Source organism: Talpa europaea, assembly GCF_964194135.1.
Source record: "Talpa europaea genome assembly, chromosome: 15".
NCBI lineage: Eukaryota > Metazoa > Chordata > Mammalia > Eulipotyphla > Talpidae > Talpa > Talpa europaea.
This window is the reverse complement of record NC_140083.1, coordinates 80,850,694-80,877,394: the sequence shown is the minus strand read 5'-3', so window position 1 is coordinate 80,877,394 and position 26,701 is coordinate 80,850,694. Positions and strand designations below refer to the sequence as shown.

Below are 26,701 nucleotides of genomic sequence, written 5' to 3'. Positions count from 1 at the left end.
ATTCCATACCCAAATTGCTGAGACTAGAAGCATCCCAAGAGATAGATATTCTCTGTTAACCCTTAATATGTAGAGCAGGAAATGAAGCAAAGAGAAACCAAAAACTTACCCAGAAGGGCTGTCGTTGGAGTAACATCCTGCTTGTGAGATCCTAGAAAAGCGTTTTCTTTTTTTTTTTTTTTTGAAGATTTATTTATTATTTATATAAGCGCTGGGTACAGTCAGAAGCGCGGGAGGGTGAGAGAATTCACCAGAGCCAGAGCGGGGAGCAGAGCAGGCAGAAGGACCGAAGCACACTGCTGAGGGGAGCAGCGGGCGGCAGGAGAGGTCTGCGCGCCATGTGGGACCCTCACGGGCAGCCGGGGATCGAACTGGCGCTGCAGAGACTGCGGGAAGCTTCGCAGCCCAGCGCTCACCCGCTGTGCCACCAGGGGAGGCCCTAGAAAAGCGTTTTCTATTTAAACTTTGGTATCTAAAAGAAGATAAAATAAAGTGAATTTCATAAATTGTGAAGCTGTTATTTTAATTATAATGGAAGAGTTTGAAAGACAAAATCCTTCAGGATCTAGGAAAGATGGTTTCTAAGAGAGCATTTCAGCTATTGTGGGAAGTAGAGCTCTTTTAAGATCTGTCTCAGTGCCCCTTAAATCATATGGTGTTGGACCATCTGGTATTTTTCTTTTCCTTTCTGGCTTATTTCGCTGAGCATGATCCCTTCCAGCGCCATCCATGTTGCTGCAAATTGCATGAGTTTATCTTTTTTGATTGCTGAGTAATATTCCATGGTGTATATGGACCACATCTTCTTGAGAGCCACACTAGGGGGGAGAGAGAAGGTGAGGGGTTAGAGTCAGAATAAGGGGGGTGGGAATTGTATGGGGACTATAACCAAAATGAAAATGCATACATTGTGCAAAAATGAAAAAGATGTAAGAATTATGCAGAATAAAATAATTTTTTAAAAAATTCATATGGCGTTGGAAGTTCCCATACTTGCTGATTTGAAAGTCCTGCCTTGATGCTCAGATTTTGTTTTTGGGAGACCGCAGATGGCCGTGACCTCTCCTTCCTCCTCAGTGGCCAGGGGCGCCTCTTGAGTCTGAGCTGGGAGGAGGTGGGGGGTCGCTGGGCAGGCTGGTTTCTGAATGGACGGTGAGACCCTGTCGCTGCTTCATCCCTCAGGAGAGCACTTCCTCGGGGCGAGGCCTTGAGGCCTGAGTCAGGGCCATGGAGGGCTCGGTGCTGAGCCCCACGTCCAGGGAGCGGCGGCGGGCCTGGCTGCGGCAGAGCCGCCACTGGCACACCCAGGTCCTGGAGGAAGAGGCCGCAGCCGCCCTGCAGGATGTCCCGGACCCCGAGCCTTCTAACCTGGACGACGTGTTCCACGAAGGTAAGAGGGGGATGTCCACGTTGCCATGGGGCAGGGAAATGTGGCGGGACTCTCAGGTCTGTGGACTCTGGGTCTGTGGAGGGGCAGGGACTGCTTGTCCCAGGGAGGCATCAAGGAAGCAGTTGTAACAGATTTAAATAAATTTAAAGGAAGAAGAGTAAAGTAACCCAAGACAGGAATTATGTGAGAAAGGGATTATGGGGGAAAAAAGAGGCAGATTTTTTACTTCCTGAATAGCTGTCAGGAAAACCCCAAGGCCAGGTCTCTCTGTGAACCCTGAGGGGTGTTTCTGTTGTGTCTGTGTAACAAGGGCACGCTCGCTCTGGATGCCTGAGCTCTGGCTGCAGCTCTGACACTAGCAAACCATGTGACTTTTGGCAAGCTGCTCGCCTCCTTAAGACTTACCTGCCTAATCGAAGCAGCACCAGCCACCTCTCTACAGACACCCACTCACACACTCACCTTGCTTATTTAGTAGGAAACAGAAGTGTGGGTCCCCCCACCTTTTTTTAAGGAGAAGCAACCTTATCTGTTCCCAAACCTCATGGGAAAGAGAGTACTGAGCCCACACCCTGGGCATCTTCCAGCTCATGTAGGAAGGGGGCGGAGAGGCAGAAAAAGAAGAAATAGTTGCTGCTTTTATGTCTGGGAGTTTTGCCCTCATCCCTGAAAGAAAACTTTTATGGGGCCAAAATGGATTCACCGTGGGGCCTCTGTAGGATAACTTGTGGGACTGGGTGGGTTGCAAGTGTGTTTGCTTTGGGTCTCCAGTGACGTGACGTCTGATTTTTCTAGGGAATCCAATCAGTAAGATTGAAGACTGGCTGCAGGACTGTGGGTGAGTGCGAGAGGCGACGGGCTGAGCTCGGGTAACGCTGGTTGTGCTAACAGACTGCCTCTGGGGAGCTCAGACACTGGGATGTGCTTTGAATTGGATTGAATGATTGAAGAGAGGTTGAAATGGGGGGGGGCGGGGTCATTGTAATGGTTTGGAGTGAGTTTGGGGATTTGGGGCTGTGAAAAGTGCTACTTTGGGTGGAGAGTAAGTTTAGGGGGACGTCTGCTGCTGCAGACTGGATCTTGTCTACCATCAAGAAGGGTGGAAATCTGCAGCTGTGGGTAGGGGCTGAATTGAAGTCCAAATCCCCTTCAGACTGGAGTCTTGCACTGCGGAATAAAAGAAGAGGAGCTAGAAATTTAATTGTTCTTGTGATCAGAGTAAGACTATGTTATGTCTGTGAATGCAAGCAGATACTTCAAGGCAAAATGCAGTGTCTCTCTTTGGAGAAACCCCACACCCCATCAGTTGGTATCACTTCAGGCTCAGTCTATCCAGACACAAAGGGAAAGTTTCTGTGACCTATTTAAGTCTGATCACTTGTGTGATAACGAATTCTCAGAACTTAGAGCTCGTGCCTGTTCCTCCCTTCCCCTCCGTGAACATTTCAAACTTTACGTACATAGCCTTCGACCTAAACTCACCTACTAACTGCTATAAGCAAGGCTGCAGGGAATTCAGTCCAGTCCTCTCCCAGGACCTCATTTTAACAACTCTGCTCTGCTCTGCTCTGCTCAGCCTCCATTGGAGATCACATCCAAAGCATCACAGGCAACTTGCACTTTATTTTTTTGTTGTTGTTGTTGTTGTTGTTATTTTTATTTTTTTATTTTATTTATTTTTTAAATAAATTTTATTTTTATATTCCCCATACAATTGCAATCCCCTTATTTTGACCCCAATCCCTCCCCTCCCACCCCCTACCCCCCATAGAGTGTCTCTGGTTCATAGTTTTTTGTTGATTTTGATTTTCACTTTCTTATAGTTATTCATTTTCCTGGTCCCTTATTTAAGTTTACTAGATTCCTGCTATGAGTGAGACCATCCGGTATTTTTCTTTTTCTTTCTGGCTTATTTTGCTGAGCGTGATCCCTTCCAGCGCCATCCATGTTGCTGCAAATGGCATGTGTTTATCTTTTTTGAATGCTGAGTAATATTCCATGGTATATATGTACTACATCTTCTTGATCCAGTCATCTATTTTTGGGCATTTGGGTTGTTTCCAAAGCTTAGCTATTGTAAACAGTGCTGCTATAAACATAGAACTAGACATAAGACCTGAAACAATAAAATACATAGAAGGAAATATAGGTGGAACACTACATGATTTGCACATCAAAGACATCTTTACAGACACATCACCCAAAGCAGTGATAGTGAAGGCAAAGATAAACAGCTGGGATTACATCAGATTAAAGAGCTTCTGCACAGCAAAAGAGACAATAACAAAAACAAAGAGAAACCCCACTGACTGGGAGAACATTTTTGCACACAACTTGCACTTTAAAACTTCCAGGGGAACAAACTCTATAAAACTCACAACACATCAGCGCTTAAAGTGGATTAGAAAACACAGACACGTAGGCCTCCAGATCCCCATAGGTGGGATCTGAGACACCACAGCACCAAGGAGCAGGAGTGGTATCCAGGTACTCTGGGCCCAGCTGAGAGTTTCTCCCCAGGTTACTTCACGCACCTAGTTTACATAGAGAATTTCTTCCTTGTTTTAAAACTAAGTTGTTTCTCATGGTCATTGATGCTGATTTCTTGTCTGTTCTTCCTTTGCGCAGATGGCAATGGTTTGATAACAGTGTATCTCAAAATGTAAAAATACAATCTTTAACCAAGATGCAATTTCTGGTGCTCCTAAAAGATATGATATTCTGCAAGAACAAAGCTCAGAGAAAAGGAAGGGGTTTGGGGAGATAAGCTGACTTCCTAAAAGTTTCGCGAAAAATCTCAATGTTTGTATTTATGATGTCAAAAGTAGGGCAAGCATCTGCTTTTATAAATGAATGTCTCTGGTTTTGCTTCTACATGGTCTTTACTATTTTACGTAGTGACTGAAGAGTCGTAGCTAAGCTGACTTTAGACAATCTAGTTGGTCGATGAAAGCGCAATCTAGAACAGGGTGCGCACCTCTCCCAACTCAGTGGCCTCTCTAAATGTGTCCACTAAGTATTGTTAAATAAACTTTGTCTTAGTTTTCTTCAACATAAAACAATTTAAATACTAATGACTCATGAAAAAAATGTGAAGTTGTGGGAGATACTTGAGGAAAAGCCTCTTGCAATGTAGTGATTTCAACCCTTTATGTGATTTTGGGTTTTAGAAATTCTGAAGAAGGGTTTTTTGAGGACACAGGACAGTTGATCTACAATGGTGAGTAGAGGCTCTGTCTTTTCTTCTGTTGTTCTTGTACCTGCACAATGATATGACTTTGTGTGCGAGAGAGAGAGAGACCATATGGACACATGCGTGCATGAGAGTGCTGTCTTAACTGTCTGCATAACACCTACTTGTGGGCACCAGGCAGCCTAAGGGGTTCAGGAGAGAGTCAGCCCTGGCTCAGAGGCCAGGTTGACTGTAATCTTCTGTTAGTGGTCGCTCAGGTTAGTAGTTACTACTATGAGAAAAGAGCTTTATAATGATATGGGTTTGTGTGAGTGCACACCCCATATACTTAACTTTGGCAGAGGATTGTATCCATGCCTATGTGATACAGGGGACACGTTAGCTATGGAGGATTAATTACATGGGATTATTTCTGAATCAGAACATGAGTGTGATTCCCAAGACTGGGGAGAGTTTTGCAAGCACATGAGTATCTGATATGATTGTGTGGCTGTACTAGGTTAAGGACATGTCGATGCCCATGTATGTATGTGTGTGTGTGTGTGTGTGTGTGTTTATGTCCATGCTCAAATTTCCATGACCTTTGCCTTATATTTGACAGGGTGCCCCAGCCATGGGACCAGCTTTGAAGATGACTTGACCCTTGGAGCAGAGGGTGAGTGGCACAGCTCTCTGAGGAAGGGGTTAAGGGAAATAATAGTCTCATTGTGATCTAATATGTCACATGCCCATATATACTTCCATTTATCATATGTCCATTTTTGGAGTTTTCATTTGGGCCATAGGAAAATAACATGTAAAGTCATCATATTTGCTGCCCAAATTAAAACTGTTTCTGTATAGGAAACCCAAGTAACCTGAGGCCACAGAAAGAGATTGCACTGCAGGAAGTTAAGGATTTGAGTAAAGGAGGGACGTATTGCAACCTCCCAGTGTCTCATGTACAGAATCACATGGCAGGATGGGACTAGCAGCCTGTAAGACCAAATAACTCTGTTCCCAGGACAGAGCAGCTCTTGTCTGGATACTGGCAATAGGTCAGAGTTCAGAGGCTTAGGGCCAGTTGCTATCCACCATGTCTGTTCCCCTCCCAAGCCTGTGTTTGATAGAGGTACTCCCATAAAGAGCAGAGTTCATGGGGTTCAGCTAGGCTGTAGTTGAGGCAGAGGAGATCAGAAAAGGCAGAGCTTTGAGGGGACAGCTTAGAAAATTTTCATTTTCCCTTCTAACTTTCTCTTTGTCTTTCTGTTTCCTGTCCAGCCACATTGTTGGCCGCCAATGGCAAACTCTTCTCCAGGTAAGCATTCAGTTCAGCCAGGCAGAATGATGTCCCCTTCAAAAATTACTGACTCGGGATAGGTATCAGCATCAAAGAGATTGAAATGAAAAAGCTAAAAATTCACAATGGAGGATGGGAGGAGATTCCCCAACCAGAAATAAGGCCATAGACTGAGTTTTCACAGCAGATGGTGCAAAGGGATCCAAGCAGGGCATGACCATGCCCAGCAGGGCCTGTGTTGGAGTCAGAGTACTGACTGCTTGTTAGTTCAGTGTGGCATCTCTGATCCCTGCAGGAACTTCCTGGAGACAGCCCGGCCTTTCCAGCTGCTGGACCTTGGCTGCAGCTTAGCTTCCAGCAGCATGACTGGTGGGACCAACAAGACGAGCTCAAGGTAGGTACCAACTTGGCAGGAGTAAGAACAGTGGAGGAGACAAGAGGCAAAGAAGAATAAAACTGAAAATCACAGACTTTTTTTTCTGGAATATCTTACTGAAGCTTTTATACAGTCATATACTTGAGAAGAATGACTGCATTTACTTCAAGAATCACAGGGCATACAGAAGAATCTAGAACTCAGAGCTGGGTGCTGTGTGAAAAATATAGTGTCTCTTTCTGCTGACTTTCTGTCCCAAGAGGTGTACTATTGATAGTTCCTGGACCATGATATTTCCTGGACTTACAGAAGGTTCTCAGTGAGCAATGAGTTGATTGATTCATTGATAGAATAAAGCAAGGGGATATTAATTCATTCAGGCAATTTTGTATCACCTATTGCAGGCCAGACCTTGATTGTATGGAATTTGAAAAGCTGAACTGGACAAAAAGCTTGATCCCAGGGGCTCAACAATCCTATAATGTAGACAAAATATACATGAAATAGCTTGAAAACTAGTATAAAACTGGTATAATAAAAAAAAAAATCTGAAACTTGGGGACAAAGTTGGATTTGAGACTTGGTTCTGGGACTTATTAGCCATGTAACTCTTTAGTGACTTGGCCTGCCTGAACCTCAGCTTGGGCCACACCTCCTTTCAATTTAATCAGGCAAGGATAAATACTCAGATATATGCATTTTTTTAAGATTTATTTATTTATACAAGAACTGGTGGGGTACAGGCCAGATGCATGGGAGGGTGAGAGGATTCATCAGAGACAGAGAGGGAAACAGAACAGGCAGACTGATGAAATACACTGCAGAGGGGAGCAGCGGAGGAGACAGGAGAGGTCTGCTGTGCCATGTGGGACCCTCCCCGGGCCAGCCAGGATCGAACCAGTGCTGCAGAGGCTGCGGACAGCTTCACAGCACTGCGCTCAACCACCTGCGCCACCAGGGGAGGCCCCCAGATATATGCATTTTTTAAAAGCTCCCATGGTAACTCTAATGTGTTTGTCACTATGGTTAGAAAACAATAATCCAGTCTTATGCCCACAGTTCAGACAAGGAGACGTAGGACCCTGAAGAGAAAGTAAGCACACGGTATCGAGCACCGAAGTAGAGCTGGCAACTTTGGTTATCCGGTCATCAATGAGACAAGATGATCTCTCTTTGGGTCAAAGCCCCTTAGCATCTTTTCTGATAGTGTTCAAGCTTCAAATAATCCAACACTAATCTCTCTTACTCATTGTTTGGGGTGCAGAGCGATGGAGCTCTAATGTCACGCCGCTTGATGGTTTACCAAACCTGATGTGGAGAAAATGCGGGGGCTACCTAAGGGCTAGGAGTGCTCAGTCTTCTGTAGTGCAGTGTTTCTGTGCTAAATACAGTACAAAGGAGTCCACCTCTCAACATCAGGCTTTGAACATACTCATACTGATACATTTTTACTCTTCGAATGAGAATAAAATCAGTTTTGTGTTCTTTAGACACTCATTTTCTGTTGTCTGGGCCAAGCTGGGTGCCAAATTGTAAAGCACTTGATAGCTGGATAATCAAGGTCAGACATACCACGGTCCATGCCCAAAGGAACTGACTGTCCACTAAGATGACTGCAAGATTTCTTAGCATCCATACCGCTTTTGATTTTTCCACGCCTCGTGTAGCAAATTTTCACTCATCTATAATCAATAATTCAAAGTATTATGATAGAATCTCATTCAATTTTTAAACCAGGGCTAGATTGTAATTCTCATATTTCAGAAAGAGAGTTTAGGTTCAGAGAAGTAAAAGTTTTGCTCAAATTCACAGCAGAAGGTAGAAAGCTATCTCAGAAACCTGGCCAGAAAATCATCAGTCTCCTGACACATTTACTAGACACTGTGGGATACCCTGGTCCTCAAAATTGCTGTCATTTACCCAAACTCCCTCCTTTCAGCATCTCAGAGATTCTGGACAAGGTGCAAGAAGATGCAGAAGATGTCCTCTTCAGTCTGGGTTTTGGCCAGGAGGACCACAGAGACACTTCTCGAATTCCTGCCCGATTTTTTACCACCCCCTCCCAGGCCAAAGGCATTGATTTTCAACTCTTCCTGAAGGCCCAGGTGCAGAGGATTGAAATGGAGGACCCTTGTCTCATGCTGGCCAGTGAGTGTCACCACAGCCCCATGCTCTGCTTCTCCTCCAGTGTCTAGGGATTCTCTACAGAGGTCAAACCCTCCTTTCTCTTGGTCACCTTCTCTAAACTCTTTGTCTTGTCTATTTCCTCTTATGTTGTCTTCAGTGAAGATGGAGAACTTTGAAATCTACTTCTGTCTTGTGAAGAGACAGTCTTCAGGAGGTCCCATGTCGCTTTTGCTTTCTTGAGGACTCTCCTTTAGCTGAACCACGTCAGAACCATGTCTTTAAATCTTTAAATCTTCTCTTTCTCAGTTGGAATTATTCAATATTCTCCATTTATAGACACTGCATAAAATCGCTTCCATTTAGGGCAGCAGTTCTCAAAATTAAATTTGTTAAATTGTCCAGGGAGTTTCTAAGGAATATTTATAATAACTATTCCTATTCATCAGTTTTTCTTTAAGAAAGGGGCTGGTTCACAAGCACACAGACAACCTTGTATGTAATCCTTAAACCCAGATAAACAATGGTTTAAGTTGTCCTGATATGATACTAAGGAAATGTATGAGAGGGCTTCTTCACCTTGATCAGAGAAAATACTCAATTTGGTTGTATATGCTGAAATGTATTTCAAATTATATTCTACCCCAACATGATGTTGTTTCCGACAGTATTGTTTCAAGTTATTTATATCAGATTCAACTTAAAATCTTGGTAAAACTAGATTCCAGAGTTCCATATGTTGAATTCTGAGTTAGAGTATTTTTAGAAGCACCTTAGATGATTTTTATGTATGCTAAAGTTTGAGAATAATTTATTTAATGTATTTTATGGAACAGGTACCTAGCTAGGTATTAAATTCTGGAAGAACAGTTGCTATGCAAGAGGAGCATGATCCTTAGCTTTAGGAAGGTTACAGTTTAATAGAGAACACAGTTTATCAGAATGCTTTTCGAATATGGGTGTACATATGAATTACCAAAAGATACTGTTAAAAGGTTTGTGGTACAGTCTGAACTTCTGCATCTATAATACATCCCCAAGCAATGCTGACACTACTGGATGCAATCCATCTAAATATCTCTACCCCATTCATTGCCTGGTAATTGCTATCCTCCAAACTTGTTGCTATCAAGAAATCATTTCTAATCCTAAAGTTTGGATACCCATCTAAGAAAATATCACTCTTTTTTGGGGGTCATATTTGTCATCGAAAGCAATTACAGTGATAAAGGCCATTGTTTAGAATATAGTGGCAGCAAATAGGATATGCTAAATTATGATATAGAAATTTTTATTCCATATAAAAATTAATTTTTTGACTAAAGGTAAATATCTACTTGGTGTGGAGAGTCAGGAAGTCAAGAAAGGAGATCATGGATATTAAATATCCAAATGGGATGAACATCAGTGGCAAAAGGGACACTTTCTTTCTGAGCTTGGAGCTTTAGGAAGCTTATTGCTGGAAGGTAGTAAAAAAATAATTGATCCCCAGATTCACTGTCTTCAACTTTTGTGCCCAGGCCGATTTAAACAGGTGCAAACACTGGCTGTCACTGCTGATGCCTTCTTCTGTCTCTACTCCTATGTGTCTAAAACACCTGTTCAAAAGTTCTCACCATCTCACATGTTCTGGAATTGCAACCCAACCGAGGTACCATCCATCAGAATTCTGGCCCCAGAACCTGAACCTCACTCACCCAGAGACCGCCTCCGGAAGGCCATCTCCAAGATGTGCCTGTATACATGCCCCCGAGAGCGGTTATCACCACCCCATGATACCTCCAAAAGGAACAGTTTGGACCAAGTGGTGTGGGAAGTGATGGACAGAGTGAGAGGAGAGAAGCTGGTAAATCAGAAAGACCCTGGATTTGGGCCCAGTGCACAGGACATTCCTATGGCTCCCATCATGGGTACAAATATTTCCTCTTCTTACCCGTGTGTCCTCTGCGCGAAAGTGGAAATGCAGCAGGAGACATCCACAGAGGGAGCACCATCACAGACTCTGGATTCTAATCCTGAGGTCCCCTGTTGCATGCATTTTCTGCCCAGGGCAGATGGACAGTGGAGCAGAGACTCTGCACAGGCAAAGAGAGAACTGTGGGGTTTACAAGTCACCAATAAGGAAGACCAGTTCATCAAGGATGAAACATTCTGGCAAAGAAGGAGCAGAGCAAGAAAATGCCTGTTTCAAAAGACTCCCATGGACAGGAAGATTGAATCACTGGACCTGTCTGCCATCAAGCAGAAATGGAAGCAAAGCCCAGAGAGACAAGAACTGCCCCAACCTCTGACCCAGCAGCTGCAGGACACTTGTGACTTGGAGGAGGTGAGTGTGTTGGAGATGAAGGAGACATTGGCAGAGAAAGACTCTGGATTCTTGTCCCTGGGTAAAACAAATCCAGGATCCCTGTCTTTGCTCCATACCAATTCTCAAGCTACATTCAGAATCCTTGTTAGCAGGTTACTATAGAAAGATAAAATGAGGGCCTCCCCTGGTGGTGCAGCAGTTGAGTGCTGGGCTGTGAAGCTGCCCGCCACCTCTGCAGCACCGGTTTGATCCCCGGCCGCCGGCGAGGGTCCCACATGGCTCAACAGACCTCTCCTGTCTGGCCCGCTGCTCCCCTTAGCAGTTTATTTCATCAGTCTGCCTGTTCTGTTCCTGGCTCTGGTGAATTCTCTCACCCTCCCGTGCTTCTGACTGTACCTAGTGCATGCATAAATAAATAATCTTTAAAAAAAAAAAAGAAAGAAAGATAAAGTGAAATAGGTCATTTCTTAACAGCATCGAGGTTTCCAGAACTCCCTTTCAAATTCTTCATTTCATCTGATCTGGTCTACGCTGAATTTTCTTTTCAGGTACACCTGTTCCATCATTTGCGCCATCAGTCAATAATATAAATTGAAGCTGGTTATACACTAAGCTAAATGATGAAACTTTCTTCTCTACCTTGTCAAATAGGTAATCAAAACCACCCATGATTACACGTCTAGAGTTGTCATATTCTTAGGATGTCTGTGCTAGAAGAACCGTGTGGGCAGAGCCACTCCAAAGTCCACGGGCCAACCTGCCATACTCACATCTGTGCCACACCATAAGGGACTTGGCACACAATGTGTGTGCACCACAGTCTGCCTATCCAGATGTCACATACCCACATGAATAATGCTACCATTGACTATTGTCTTTAACCACTTTTCTTTAACTCTTTCGTAAATACTTTATATATCTCTGTGCTCCACCATTTGATACATATATATTTAAAAGTGTTCTGTTTTTCTTGTATTAGACCCTTAATCATAATATAATGTCCATTTCTATTTCTTATTACCTTCTTAACTGGAAATCTATTTTATAAATAGATACAAATATGTTCATCCCTGACATATTTGAGCATTTGCTTGAAAATTGTTTTCCAGCCTTTAACTTTAAGCAACAGCAAGGAGGAGGCAAACCACTGGCCCAGCAGACTCAGACACCCCTACCTGTACCAGAGTTTCTCTGACCAAGATTCAAGAAGTAAGTGGGTCCCTCTCTCACAGGCAGTGGTTCTCAAGCCTGACTGCACATTACAAACACCTGGGGAGGGATTTTTTTTTTAATTTTTTTAAAAGATTTATTTATTTTTATACAAGAGCTGGGGTACAGGCCAGAGGCGCGGGAGGGTGAGAGGATTCACCAAAGACAGAGTAGGGAGCAGAACAGGCAGACGACCGAAATACACTGCTGAGGGGAGCAGCGGGCGAGTCAGGAGAGGTCTGCTGCACCACGTGGGAATCTCCCTGGCCAGCCGGGAATCAAACCTGCGCTGCAGAGGCTGCAGACAGCTTCACAGCACTGCGCTCAACCGGCTGCGCCACCGGGGAGGCCCCGGGAGGGATTTTTAAATACCCACAATGAAGAGTCCTACATCCTGCCATTCTGATTGAAATGGCATGGCATGGAAACCAGTGACTGAATTTTTGTTTTTATGCTCAGAGGAGGTGATTCTTTTACAGCTGGGTTAAAAACCTCTTTAGGTCAGTGGTTCCAAGACTTTAGCATCAGAATCATCTGCAGGACTCGTTAAAATATAAATAGCTTAGGTCTTTTAAGTCCACATTGACCCCAACTCGCAATGTTCTGATTGAATAGTCTAGACAGGGTCTGAGAATTTGCATTTCTAACAAGTTCCCAGGTGCTCTTGGTACTGCTGGTCTGGTGACTACAGACTGAGAACTGCTGTTCCGGGGAAAATTCTATATAAATTTACTATTCAAAATGTAGTCAACATGCAGACCAGCAATATTTGCCTCACTTGGGATTTTGTTAGAAATGTGGAATCCCAGCCTCCTACCTTGGACCTAATGAATCACAATTTTGTAAGATTTATTCCTACGCTGAAGTTTGAGGAGCTTTGTTGTAGATGTTTTATAACAGTAATAGGTAAAGTCATGAGAAATAATAGTTCAGCTAGAGAAAGTATGCAGAGTCAGAAATTGAAGTGAAAGAGGAACCCTCCGAAGCATTCATACTTGAAGACTGATCAAACAAAAGGTAATTCGTAAAGGAGAAGTCTTGTTGACTGGGGAAAAAAGAAAGTTTCAAGTAGAAGCCGAGTGAAGGTTGCCTTAAGGAAGGACAGCAAAGAAGTCGTAGTCCTTGGGAACATAAGGCATAACATACCCAGAAGGAAGGAAATCGCAAAGATAATATTAGATTTGCCACTAGATGGTGATTAAGAACATGGATAAGGGTGTTTTATTTGTGTGACGGAACTTTAAAATATTAATGTGGAAAGCAAACAGGCAAGTAAGCAAATAAAGTAGGTAATGTCATCAGGGTATCTGAGGAGTGCTTTGTTTTTTCTAGGATGGGGAAGGGTTAAGTGTGCATATTTATTGAGAAGAAAGAATCAACACTGGGGAGAGGAAGGAAGGGAGAATGATAGTCACTGGAGAATTGGAATACATTGCGATCCAGCACACTTTTGGAGGGTTTAGCCATGAGCTAGAGGCACAGATTTTTGAGATTAGAGGAAAAGTAAAAGGGCAGGTGCGTGTATAGTTTCACTGGTCATATGGAGAGAAACTCAAGAAATTTCTGCCTATTGGCATCTCTCTTTTTCCTATTGGATCCTCACCGAACTATGTGAGGCAGGAGATTTGAGGACAGTAGTAAAGATTTGTGGGGAAGGGACAAGAGAAATAGTCATTACTAGAAACACATCTTAACAGTTGAATAATGTCAGGACTCAGTTCAATGTGCAGAACATGAATTAGCAGTGGTTTTATAATTTTCTTCAGTGGTGCTCATCAATCCATGTAAAGTATAAGAATAAAAGTATAAGTATATTTTTAAAAATATATCATTTAATCAGTCAAAGAAAATAAGAGGTGAACGCTTCCAGGAATGACCACTGCAGAAGTTCTGTCACATCACCCTGTTCCTGCTGCTGGTGCTCCCGCTAATAGCTTTAAATATTACTTAGAGTAGCTAGAAACATTTCAACGGGTGAGTCATGAAAGTTTCTACCAAACCCAGCATCCAGTGTTGCCTCAAAAAATAAAACATGTGATTCTCATTACAGGCTTTCTCTCCCACCACCACAGCGCAGATTCTGACAGCAGCAGCTTTAGAGAAGAGTGTAATTCCCACTCCTGTTTGCAGGAGTTTGCACTGAGCCTTACATCCAGCTCCTGACCCCTGGCTGTACAAACCCCCGGTCCTAGAGGGAGCAAGGGTTTGGTGCCCTAGAAAGAGGACCAGACTGGGAGGCTCGAATCTCCGTCCTGCAGCTGTTTTAAACTCCATGCGCAGAGAAAACCTTACTTAAGCTCAGCACTTCATAGTGCTCTGCATTGTTGATGATATGGGCAGTGATAAAACTGGACAGAGACTTTATTTTCCTAAAGTTTTCACACCACCTATAGCAGTTAGAGGTTATAAAGATGGTCAAGTTTGAGGAATAAATGTTGCTATTGGGAATTCTCAATGGACTCAAGTTAAATGAGGAAGGAGAAATCCACCTTGGTGCAATCTGAGACAGGATACTGCCCAAGACTCTACTCATCCCTACGTGAGCCCGATTCCATTACAAAAAGTCTCTCAAAACACTAGAGACCTGTCTTTCTTCTTGAGACCCTCTTAAAACCAGGGTTGGGGGTGGAGGGAGGAGATTATATGTTTTCCTCTGTCCCAAATCCTGTACTTTCATAATAAAAAATGACTGGGATTCAGGAACCCCCCTCATGCCCCTGTAAAAACTTCACAGATTTTTCTGCTGGCAGAAAACATTATAAATAAAAATATTTTTAAAAGCCTTGGTGTGTTTTTAGATGAATCAGCAACTGTGTTTGCGTTGGGTAGAAAATGTTTTGGCAACAAATGGGACTTGATCATCTTTCCAAGGGAGTAGTGGTAGAGTAAGTCTAAGATACGTTTGGTTTTTTGTTTTTTTTAAGATTTATTTATTAATTTATAGAAGCACTGGGTACTGTCAGAAGCATGGGAGGGTGAGAGAATTCACCAGAGCCAGAGCAGAGAACAGAACAGGCAGACTGACGAAATACACTGCTGAGGGGAGCAGCAGGTGGCAGGAGAGGTCTGCGCGCCATGTGGGACCCTCCCCTGGCGGCCGGGGATTGAACCGGCGCTGCAGAGGCTGCGGGCAGCTTCACAACCCAGCACTCAACCGCCGCGCCACTGACACGAACATCAATATCTGATTTCAACATTAAAAGTGAGCTATTTGAAAAAAAAAAACCCAAGGAGAGAGTCAAATCTGTGTTGAATGGTAGGTCCAGATGGTGAGGGAATAGAATCTGGAGTAGAGGCCAGGAGGAGACAGCATTCCAGAGCACCACAAACCCACATCCACAACGAATTCATACCTCATTTCTCCCATGAGAACAAGTGTTATCCTTATTCTCTGTAAGAATCTTTACTTACGGCCGGAGACCAGGGCGGTGGAAACAGCCACCGGCAGCAGTACAGCCAAGAGCTTCCTGATGGTCAGTTGAAGAGCAGGGAGCACAGACAGGACAGCTCAGAGCCCAGCAGACGTGATGTCTCTAACTTCCAGATACAGGATACTGATATTATATAGGCAGAGGACACCAATCAGGAGCGGTCAGGTCCGAATCCGGGTTAGTTCATGCCAAGAAATGTTGTACTCAGACAAATCACTTTGGAATCAACACTATAGCCAGAGGCTTTTTGGAAGGATCCTAAGTGTAACCCTTTCATTCTGACCCGGGTTCAACTCAAACTATTTTTCCAGCAACAGCACTTCTTCCCGGCTTCCTCTTGGTGTATGAGACACGGTGACGCCGTGATTACCAGCTGCTGACAAGCTAGACAAAGCCCGAACCCAGCCTTCCTGATTACACCACTTGCAGCGCTCCTTCGTGAACAGTTCCACAAGCATGGTTGGCTAGGGCTGTGTCTCCTCAGTGCAGAATCAAAGCCTAGGGAAGCGTGGTCTAAGAACCATGTTCTATAATTCAGGCTGTGATCTTAAAGCTTCGACCTCCCCCTGTAAAGGTAGATAACATTATCTGACACAGATTTTGCCCAGCACTGACATGATCTGTCTGGATACAAGCTACACCCCTTTGGCAGTACCCGTTTGCTACTATGGGAGCCTACGAAGACTACATGAAACCTGAGCGTGAGAGGTCCACAGTGGACAGGACGAAGAAACCACGTCTGGTCGTGTATAATGTCCAACCACATTATGAATTCAGCTCCCGAAGTATCCAGTAAAAACGCTGCCATCATAAAACAATAAGTGTAAGAGTTGTGCTTATTACTCATTGCAGTGGAGGATGGGCATAGAGCATCAGGAGTGGGTGTCTAGATTCAGGACACTTGATACGACATGTCATAGGATTTTTACTTGGGGTAGGTAATTTGGAAGGGAAACTAAAGCTGTAATTGATAATAGAGCAGTGGTCACTCATTATTATAATATTACATTGTTATTTTAAGGTTTGCACCCAGTTTTCATTTTGGCTATACTGAAATAAATTATGCACTAACACATCTCTTTTTTTTACCTCACTTCATCTCTTTATCGAAAGACTTTGATGTTGGTGCCTGTGAGCTTGTGTTCAATAAAAGAACAATATTCCCTAGCAGTGACAGCCAGTTCAGAGGCCAACAACCAGAAATTCTAGCAATATAAGGGCATTTAGATCTTTTTCATCAGCCAAAGTATTGTATATAACAATGATATAGGTCAGTTAAGATTAACAAAAACATGGTATCACCCCACCCAAACAAACAAAATGTTCCATTTTTGATGATGTTGCTTATTTTTATTGAGTCTTTAACAACACATAAACTGATTGGAGACAAGGGAGATGTGTAAGACATGGTACTAGTTGAATTAAATCAAATGAAGGGACATTTTGGTCCAAGCCAGCCCATCCAATGCAGAAGGTCAAGGCTGACCTATTTCAGTTATTGTGGGACTATAGGAGGAGGTAGTTTTCTGATCACATCTGCAGGAGGAAAGAAGATTTAAGGAAAACAAAGATGGCGGCCACACCGGGAGCGGGCAGTGGGAGCGCACGGAGCCCCTATACTACAAAGCCATAATCATCAAAACTGCATGGTAGTGGAATAAGAACAGACACACAGACCAATGGAATTGAATAGAAAATCCAGAAATAAACCCACAGTTTTATGGTCAACTAATATTTGACAAAGGAGCAAAGAATATGCACTGGAACAAAGAAAGTTTGTTCAATAAATGGTGCTAGGAAAATTGGGTCGCTGCATGCAAAAGAATGAAGCTTGACCACTACCTCACACTATGGGCAAAACCAACTCAAAATGGATTAAAGAACTAGACATAAGACCTGAAACCATAAAATACATAAAAGAAAATATAGGCGAAAAACTACATGATATGCACCTCAAAGACATCTTTACAGACACATCACCCAAAGCAGTGATAGTGAAGGAAAAGATAAACAGCTGGGACTACATCAAATTAAAGAGCTTCTGCACAGCAAAAGAGACAATAACCAAAACAAAGAGAAACCCCACCGACTGGGAGAACATTTTTGCACCCAACACTAATGATAAAGGACTGATCACAAAAATCTGCAAAGAGCTGATGAGACTCAGCAACAACAAAGAAAATAATCCAGTCAAAAAATGGGCAGAAGAGCTAAAAAGAAACTTCTCTGAAGAGGAAATGCAAATGGCCAACAGGCATATGAAAAAATGTTCAACATCACTTGTCATCAGGGAAATGAAAATCAAAACTACCATGAGATACCATCTTACACCAGTGAGAATGGCATGTATTAAAAAAACTAGCAACAACAAATGTTGGCGAGGGTGTGGAGAAAAAGGAACTTTCCTGCACTGTTGGTGGGAGTGCAAACTGGTCCAACCACTGTGGAGAGCTGTGTGGAGATTTCTGGACCTACTAAACATAGAGCTTCCATATGATCCAGCAATTCCACTCCTAGGTATTTACCCAAAGTTCACAGAAACATCCATTCCAAAGAGCACCTGCACCCCTATGTTTATAGCAGCACTGTTTACAATAGCTAAGCTTTGGAAACAACCCAAATGCCCCAAAATAGATGACTGGATCAAGAAGATGTGGTACATATATACCATGGAATATTACTCAGCATTCAAAAAAGATAAACACATGCAATTTGCAGCAACATGGATGGCGCTGGAAAGGATCATGCTCAGCGAAATAAGCCAGAAAGAAAAAGAAAAATACCGGATGGTCTCACTCATAGCAGGAATCTAGAAAACCCAAATAAGAGACCAGGAAAAAGACTAATCAAAACAAAGTAAAAATCAAAATCAACAAGCAAATATAAACCAGAGACACACTATGGAGGGGGCGGGGGGAGAGAAGGAAGGACTAGAGTCAAAATAAAGGGAGGGTGGGAATTGTATGGGGAATATAACCAAAATGAAAATGCAGGATCACATCTGCAGGAGGAAAGAAGATTGAAGGAAAACAAAGATGGCGGCCACACCAGGAGCGGGCAGTGGGTAGGGCCCATCCCCATTATGAGATCAATAACCCAAAACAGCCCCGCCCCAAAAAAAAAGAAAAGGAAAGAAGTTGCCGGACAAAAGCCACAAAGGCAAGGTTGAGCTTTAACTCACTGCTGTGGGAAGGGAGGAGCAGGCCCGGAACTGCAGGGAGGGTCCCGGGGTGAGGGGATTATTGGGGATTTGTTCTTTTTTTGGGTAATTTCGATATTTAGAAGTGAGAGTTAAGCTGCAACTGGTGATGAAGAAGCAACCGCTCCTCACATAAGAGAAAGGCCTATGTAAAGATGTTCAATGGTTTTCACATCAACTCCTTCTGTGTGAGCTACACTGAAAGGAATTCTGCAGGGATTTTGCTCACAATTTTCCACATAGTCACTGAGTGACTCTGTTCAATTTCAGGAGCCTGAGACCAACAGGAGACACTATTTCCCACTGTGAGTGCAGGTCAGACACAAACAGCTCCAGTCTCGCGCAGTGTTCAGTGGAACTTGGTGTTTTCCCATCGGCCAGGTGTGGCCTATCCCAATACTGTGGGTCAGCTCAGAGGAGCTGCCCTTGGATTAACTAATCCTTGCGTCGCCCCACCCAACCACGCACAGAAGCACCCATTTGCTGTTGCTTATCTTTATTGCTTAGTTGATTTCAGAGAGAACGATGAGGAGCAAGGGGGAGAGGCAGGCATGGTAGTAGCTGAATTAAATCAAATGAAGGGACATTGGGCCCAGGGCAGCCGATCACATGCAGCAGGGCCAGGCTGATGCCATCTCATGGACCCTATCAACGGCCATAGCTGATAATGTCCTTTAGAGCTGCAAGAAGAAAAAAGTTAATGAGATGCTGTCCAAAGCCTTCTGACACAGGAGAAAGTATGTGACTTTACTCGTCGGGGTAGGAAGAATAATAAAGAAGGGCGCTGGAGTCAGTGGGGTCAAGGGACAGGAGATTTCAAATCGTGAAGACAGACAGGCAGCAACTGTGCAAAGTAAATTTCATCAGCAACTGGACGAAGCCCGGGAGGCTGGAAGTTGCAAAGCAACAAGGAGGCCCGGGGGAGCGTTAGTTTCCCGGGTAACATGGTGCCCACAGGCCAGCACCTCCCGCCTTGTCTCCCCCAGCAGCTCCTCAGGCACATGCGTGAGCAGAGCACGTGTCCCTCATGGGCCCCCATGATGACATGGAAACCAACATTTGAAGACTGTGTTAGGCTTTGACTGTTTAGGTCCAAATCCACCCCTTTTGTTACTGCCCACGTGTTCAGAGCAGCTTCTCTTGGTAATTTTTTCCATTTATTTCTTGTCAAATGTTCATTGCAAGGAGGTAGTAGGAGATGCAAAATGAGTGTGAATTGAATATTATGGTGACAGAAATACTCTTAAATCAGCACATTTTCTACTCGAGCACACAAGAAGCTGAGGGGGAAGGAAAACGTACAAGGGCTAGGAAGACACGTTCCCCATGGAACCCTCAGGATCCTCCAGGAACAGGGTCTTCAGGGGGTTGCCAAAGCCCAGTCATCCTGGAGGGGCACTCAGGACAGCTTTCTCATGAAAACCTCATTAAACCTATTTGTTTGTGGAAATACCAGAGCAGGCCACGAGGAGGTTTCTGAAATCAGGCATTGAATGTCCCTGACCCGTGGCCACACTTGGCCTGTGCGCTGGCCTTTCTCCTGGGGAGCACACTTCGCACCAAACAGGCCCCACGTGTCTCCAGCCGCCGTGTGCGATCCTGGCTGTGGCTGGTGCAGCAGGACCCCCAGAGCCGTCTCCTCAGGGCCGCGATGCCACAGCAGCAACTCCCCGTGTCTCCTCGTGGCGGTGGAGAAACCAGAGGCCCCGCCTGGTGTTGGGCATAAGACCCACAGGTGCCTTCCGGGCAGACCCTTGGCACACAAGCCACAGCTGTCCAAGAAATGACCTGAGCTCCGACCACCCCCTCCTCACCCCTGACATGCCCCCTGCCCTGACCCCGGACACAGCCTGGAACTGCCTCTGCCTGGGGACCAGGACGCGCTCCCCACGCAGGACACGCGCTGCCCCACTGCATTCTGGCCGGGGACTCTCAGCCTCCCTGCCGGAGACGTGTTTTCACCTTCAATGTCAGTAACTTGAAAGCAAAATAGGCAAAGTCAGTAAACAAAATCCACAGATTCCTGCTCGCTTGATTCTATCTGTTGGCTTTGTAACAGCACAAGAAACATTTTAAAAATATGGGGGCAAAAAAAAAGTCCAGGCTTTTTTAATGGCTTCTCTTCACTGTCCCAAAAAACACACTCCTGGAGGAACTGGAAACCCAGGGAAAGTAGGAACCCCACACAGATGCCAGTTACCTCCTAGTAGGCCAGATTTCGTGGTGGGGGTTGTAGAAGCAGTTGTTTGAGTGGTAGCAGCGGCAGTTGAAGCAGCCGTGGTAGCTGGAGTAGTAGCAGAGGCTGAAATTAGGAAGAAATGATGTGGAGACAGTGGAGGAAAGTCTGTCCCGCTCCAGCCTGAGACAACACCCCCCACACTCAGTTCTCTGAAACGCCGGATTCTGCCAGGGCTTTAGCTGGACTGCACCTGCCTCTTGCCTCGCTCCTACACCTCCCGGCTTTGGTGGGAGAAAGACTTTGAAGTTTCCCTCCAAGGATTGAGGCTGACACAAGGGGCAGCAAATCATTTCTCCAGGACACGAGCACAGAAGACAGACCCACGTGTGCTCCCGTCACAGGAGCTGCCGCTCAGGGGAAGCAGGAAATCCCTGGTGGACGGACCTCCTGGTCCTGCCCCAAGGGCAGCGTGGCCTGAGCAGCTTCCGTGGCAGCAGAATGAGTGAGCTGGGGGGGAAAGTCTAGGAGGGAAGAGACCTAAGAGTAAGTGTTGGGGAAGCAGGAGTCACCGGTCCTCAGAGGATAATAATAGTGACTCTTGATTGGAACGATTAAAATCCCTGCCTCAGGTCCTGGGCTGAGGGGGTCCTGTTCGACTCAAATTTTGTGTCAATGAGGACTTGACCATGACAGCAAATATGTGAGAGACGTGAGCCATGATGGGAGAGATGGTGAGTTCTGGAAATAATGAGAATAAGTAAATCCCCTATCAATCCCATAGGCTCAGGCTTAGAAATATCACCCCCTGCCGCTTATACCAGAGCTACTGGCAAGGAGCAAGTGTCACACCCACATGTGTGAGTTGACTCGACCTCAGTAATCAGATAGTGCCATCACCATGCACACATCTGCCACACTGATCAGGACTCGTTCAGGAAAGGGAGTATATTTAATGGAGCTCACATGACAGGTAGGATGTATGGGTATTGTGTGAGGCTGACTGCAAGAAACAATGCCCCAGGGTCAAAGACACCAGACCAAGCTGTGGATGAAACAGACATGCACCTCACACCTGTGCGGGCAAGACACACACCCCTACAGAATGCACCGGCCCCTGGAAGATGCCCACACTGACAGGGGTTTCGGTCCTGAATATTGTGTTTCAGAAGAGAGAAAAAAACAGACATCAGCCTGGAAATAAGGTGCACACACACACTCACACACACACGCGCACACATCCCTATGTGTATAATTTTCCATCCCCCCCAGGAGAGTGATCTAATTCCTCATGTCATTTTCCATTTAGGAATGATGCTGCCTCCTTCATCTTGCTACTACCTGGCCTCTCTTTCACACACTAGTGTTAGATGCAGCCCTGCAATCAATATAAATCAGAAAGACATGACAAACGTACCACTAAATTGCTGGGACACAAATAGATACCCCAGTCCTCTCTACTGAAGAACAAGGATAATCAATCCACATACAATACAAATCAGCAGTTTTGCTGTTTGAAATCAACTTAATCTTCCTGAGCGTAGGTTTCCCAGGGTTTTCCTAAGGGCTCACTAGGACCAACCCAGGGGGAAGGCGTGACAGTGACAGGGGAAGGTCCCCGCTGCCAGCACCAAGAGGGCAAGTGGGACTCACCGGTGGTGGCGCCAGTTGTAGCTGCTGGTGCCGCTGCAAGGACAAGGAATAGATAGGGGTGAGGAAAGTGTGGGGGAGGGGGGAGCAGATTATATGCACGTGGAAAATCACCATTGCGGGAAAGAGACGAAGTGTAAGTGCAGACTCACCAGTAGCAGGAGCAGTTGTCTCTGAAAGAGAAAAAGAATTAATCAGACGTAGGTGAACACCGGGGGAGAACGGGCAATATTGCAGGCTGTCACAGCTGAAAGCTTCATGTTGAGAGAGAAAATGCAAATAATATAAAACTCCAAAGCCACATCAAATACGTAATATGTGGTCCTTTCTGCTTTCTTCTAAAGCCCTCCAAGGGCCTTCCCAAGCATATCTTCCTGACACCACCATTAATATCTGATTTCAACACTGAAATTGAGCAGAGCTTGGATTGGGTTTGGAAAAGCTCATGGATGGGGCAGATCAGTCATGAAAGGTCTGTCCACATGGTGACGGGGCAGAGTTTGGAGGTGACAGGAGGAGCCTGCATCTAGGATCCCACAGACCCACATCCCCAAAGAAGTCATACCCTGATGCACTGTTTCTCCAGGGAAAACACGCATTATCCTTATTTTCAGGGAAGCATCTTTACTTACGGCCAGAGACCAGGAAGGTGGAGACAGCCACCAGCAGCAGGACAGCCAAGAGCTTCATGATGGTCAGCTGAAGAGCAGGGAGCACGGACAGGACAGCTCAGAGCCCAGCAGATGTGAGGTCTCTAGCTTCCAGATTCAAGATCCCCATGCTATATAGGCAGAGGGCACCAATCAGGAGCTGTCAGGTCAGAATCCGGGTTAGCTCATGCCAAGAAATGTTTGTACTCAAACTTTTGTAGAATCAACAAGACAGCCCGAGGCTCTTTGGAAAGATCAAACTGCAACCCCTCAATTCTGACCTGGTTTTCAACTCACACTAAATATTTTCCCAGCAACGTTTCCTCCAGGCTTCCTCTTGGCCGCAGGATGGCATGACACCGTGATCACCAGGTCTTCCTATAACCCTCAGAAATCCCATATCCAGCCTTTCTGGTCTACTCCAAACCTGCAATGCTCTTGTATTAGCAGTGATAAGATCATGGTTTGCTTAGTCCTGTGTCTCCTCAAAGGGGAATCATAAAGCTAGGGCAGGCTGATCTAAGAACCATGCTCTATAACATCAGGATGTGGGGGTCACCCTGGAGGCCTAAGGGTTAAGTCTTAGCACTCTCACCACTGCAGCCAGAGTCCCACACCCAGCCAGGGAGCTACCCACATGGCACAGCAGGCCTCTCCTGTATTGCCCGCTGCTCCTGTTAGCCGTGTATTTCAGTAGATCCGCCTGTTCTGGTGCCTACTGTCTCTGGTGACAATCAAACAATGTCAGTGCATTCGTTTTCTATTTCTCCACACTCATCAATGAAAATGTAATGCTTTAGAAAACACAAATTTATAATCATACATTTTTAGAGAGTAATAGTCCAAAATGGATGTCCCTAGATTATGACAAGTTATGCAGGCGTATACTGCTTTGGAAAAACCTAGAGGAAATCCATTTTCCTTTCTTTATCATTTCCAGAGGTTGCCCACACACCTGGGCTCATAGCCTCTCTCTAGCTTAAAGATCCTGTGGCTTTCTCATTCTGCATCCCCTTGAAACTCACTTTTCTGCCTTCATCTGCCATATTTAAAGTACCTTTGTTCATTCAATTGGGGCCACCATATAATCCATAAAAATCTTTCCCTTTCATATGTTCATCAGATTTGCAACTTTAATAATATTTGAAAACTGAATCTCATTTTCCTTGTAATCTAACACATTTGTAGATTCTAACAATTATGATATGAATATTTTAGGGGGCTCATTATTTTGTCTACCAAAATTAGTCATCCAATTCACAGAATGAAATATAAAATCATGACTATTGACATAGAAAAAAATGGATGAAATTCAATATTTATTCATTATTTTTAAATATTTTGCTATATCTGGCATAATAGTAGGTAGATAGATGAATAGATAGATAGATAGATAAATAGATAAGAAAAACACTAGGTTTACACTTCACTACATTTTATAGATAGAGACACAGACAGAGAATTTCCAACTTCCTGGAAAATCCGCGATTAATAAAGGATCAGCATTTTCATGAGGAAAAGTAATAGACAACTTCAGGAAGGATAGGAAAATGTGGACATACTCCCACATGGAACACCACGGGTGTACGGCTACTGAATATAGGAATGAGGAAAATATAACACGGACATTCTTTTGGGGGACTGAGGACTCACTCACACATCAGGCACCCTTTCACCTGGAAAATCCAAGCCAGCTGTGGTGATGGAATGGTCTTCCTCTGAAGAACAACTGAAGTGTGAGGAGCACATTTGGGGCTCATTGCTGGGAACCAGGGTCAGAGGACAAAGCACCCGGTACTTGGGCCATCGGAGGAGCAAGTTGGCCATTGGATAGTCTATTTCTACCAAGGCAGCATGAGTGGAAGGTAGGATCTGGCTATCTGAGCCTATAAACCCTGGGAGTAGACAGGTACAGTTCAAGTCTTTGGAAACTTTGGCACAACTTACCAGAAGCAGAATGGGGTCTAACTGTGACTCCCAAAAACAGTGCCCAAGAGGCTCCTCTCTCTCGCTGGATCCATCAGTAGATGAGACACAAACCCCACTCCGCCGTGGCTTGTTGCTAGATTTACGTACATTTATGGTTCTCACTTCCTTAAGTCCAAGCTAAAACTACAACCCTCAGGTCCTGGCAGTTGGAAATTAAACTATGCGCAAGATTTTGTTGATGGAAACTGCTATGAGCGAACCGCAGAGACAGCTCCCTTCCAGGCAAAACCCCCTGAATTAGACAAAGACACACACACACACACACACAAACACAGGAAAACTGCAGATAATTTCAATGAGCATAGCTGGTGCCAAAGAATGTGATTGAGTAACTGAACTACTCACTAACCACACACAACAATAAATCAAAATTCAAAATGTATTAATGACTTGGATGGAATGCCTAAAACTATAAATTACACAGAAGGAAACATAAGTAACTTGTTCTATGACATTAGGTTTTGAGTACGTTTGTGGACTCAGCCCCAAAAGCACTGGAAACAAAAATGACGTAACCATTGAGATTAACCACGTTTAAAACTTTCTGTTTAATAAAAGAAAATATCAACGGAACAGAAAGATAGCCTGTACAAAGGAAAAGCTATTTGTTAATATCCAAGGTATATGAAGGACTCACTAAATTCAACAAACTCCCCCCCGCAAAAAAAATCAACCTATTAAAACAAATGGGCAGATCTGAATACACACTTTTCCAAAAAGGACGAACAGATCGTCAAATAGCACATCACCACTTTTCATTAGGAAAATGTAAATCAAAACTACAATGATATAGCATCACGTCTGTGAGAATGACTTACACACACACACACAAAAGTAGCAACAAGTATTGGCCAGAATGTGGAGGGAAAGCATCCTTTATATAGTGAATGCAAATTGGTGCAACCATTCTGGAAAACAGTGGGAGTCACTTCAGAAAAAGGAAAATAGAACTACCATATGAACCAGCAACCTCACTTCTGGGTATCTATGCAAAGAATATAAAATCATTGGCTCAAACAGTTATATACACTCTTCTATTTATTGCAGCAATATTTAAAATATTTACATATTTACAATAGTCTAGCTATAGAACCACCAGATAAAGATATTGTGATAAATAACCAAATGGACCACAACTCTACTATAAAAGCCAATGAAAAAATAGATGACTGGATCAAGAAGATGTGGTACATATATACCATGGAATATTACTCAGCATTCAAAAAAGATAAACACATGCAATTTGCTGCAACATGGATGGCGCTGGAAGGGATCATGCTCAGCGAAATAAGCCAAAAAGAAAAAGAAAAATACCGAATGGTCTCACTCATAGCAGGAATCTAGAAAACTTAAATAAGGGACCAGGAAAATGAATAACTATAAGAAAGTGAAAATCAAAATCAACAAAAAACTATGAACCAGAGACACTTTTAGGGGGGCGGGGGCGGGAGGGGAGGGATTGGGGTCAGAATGGGGGGCTGCAATTGTATGGGGAATATAACAATAAAATTTATTAAAAAAAAAAAAAAGAAATTTCCCATTTGTTGGAAAACGGAATTCAAGGAAATTATCCTAAGTGAAGTAAGCAAGAAGAAAGACAAATATGAAAACATAGTCAACAAAGCAAATGAATAGACAAAAAAAGAAGTATTTTTTAGCCAGTGGCTATTAACAACAGAACCGAGCTTACCCGTTACCTGAGAGGAAGAGGGTGGAGTGTGCGAACA

The 26,701-nt window shown here is 44.1% G+C and overlaps 2 protein-coding genes across 2 annotated transcripts; one reads left to right on the top strand and one right to left on the bottom strand.

Moving 5' to 3' along the window:
* Positions 1-1,227: 1,227 nt before the first annotated feature.
* Positions 1,228-14,042, top strand: TESPA1 (thymocyte expressed, positive selection associated 1; the record flags this gene model as incomplete). Its single annotated transcript, XM_084256149.1, has 9 exons — positions 1,228-1,390; positions 2,186-2,228; positions 4,561-4,610; positions 5,185-5,238; positions 5,844-5,880; positions 6,158-6,256; positions 8,178-8,386; positions 9,883-10,749; positions 13,930-14,042. 9 exons carry the CDS (start codon positions 1,228-1,230, stop codon positions 14,040-14,042), a joined length of 1,635 nt encoding a protein of 544 aa, XP_084112275.1.
* A 4,952-nt stretch (positions 14,043-18,994) lies between these two features.
* Positions 18,995-23,085, bottom strand: MUCL1 (mucin like 1). Its single transcript, XM_084255049.1, has 5 exons — positions 22,968-23,085; positions 22,488-22,508; positions 22,339-22,371; positions 20,710-20,811; positions 18,995-19,189 (listed from the first exon to the last, which is right to left on the bottom strand). Exons 1-5 carry the CDS (start codon positions 23,023-23,025, stop codon positions 19,158-19,160), a joined length of 246 nt encoding a protein of 81 aa, XP_084111175.1. The 5' UTR covers positions 23,026-23,085; the 3' UTR covers positions 18,995-19,157.
* Between the last annotated feature and the right edge of the window lie 3,616 nt (positions 23,086-26,701).

Bases quoted from the DNA above. Each gene is read 5' to 3' on its own strand.
- MUCL1 (XM_084255049.1), bottom strand. From the start codon at position 23,025: ATGAAGCTCTTGGCTGTCCTGCTGCTGGTGGCTGTCTCCACCTTCCTG. The intron at 22,509-22,967 runs GTAAGTAAAGAT...TTTCTCTTTCAG, and splicing joins CACCTTCCTGGTCTCTGGCC to AGACAACTGCTCCTGCTACT. The intron at 22,372-22,487 runs GTGAGTCTGCAC...TTGTCCTTGCAG, and splicing joins GACAACTGCTCCTGCTACTG to CGGCACCAGCAGCTACAACT.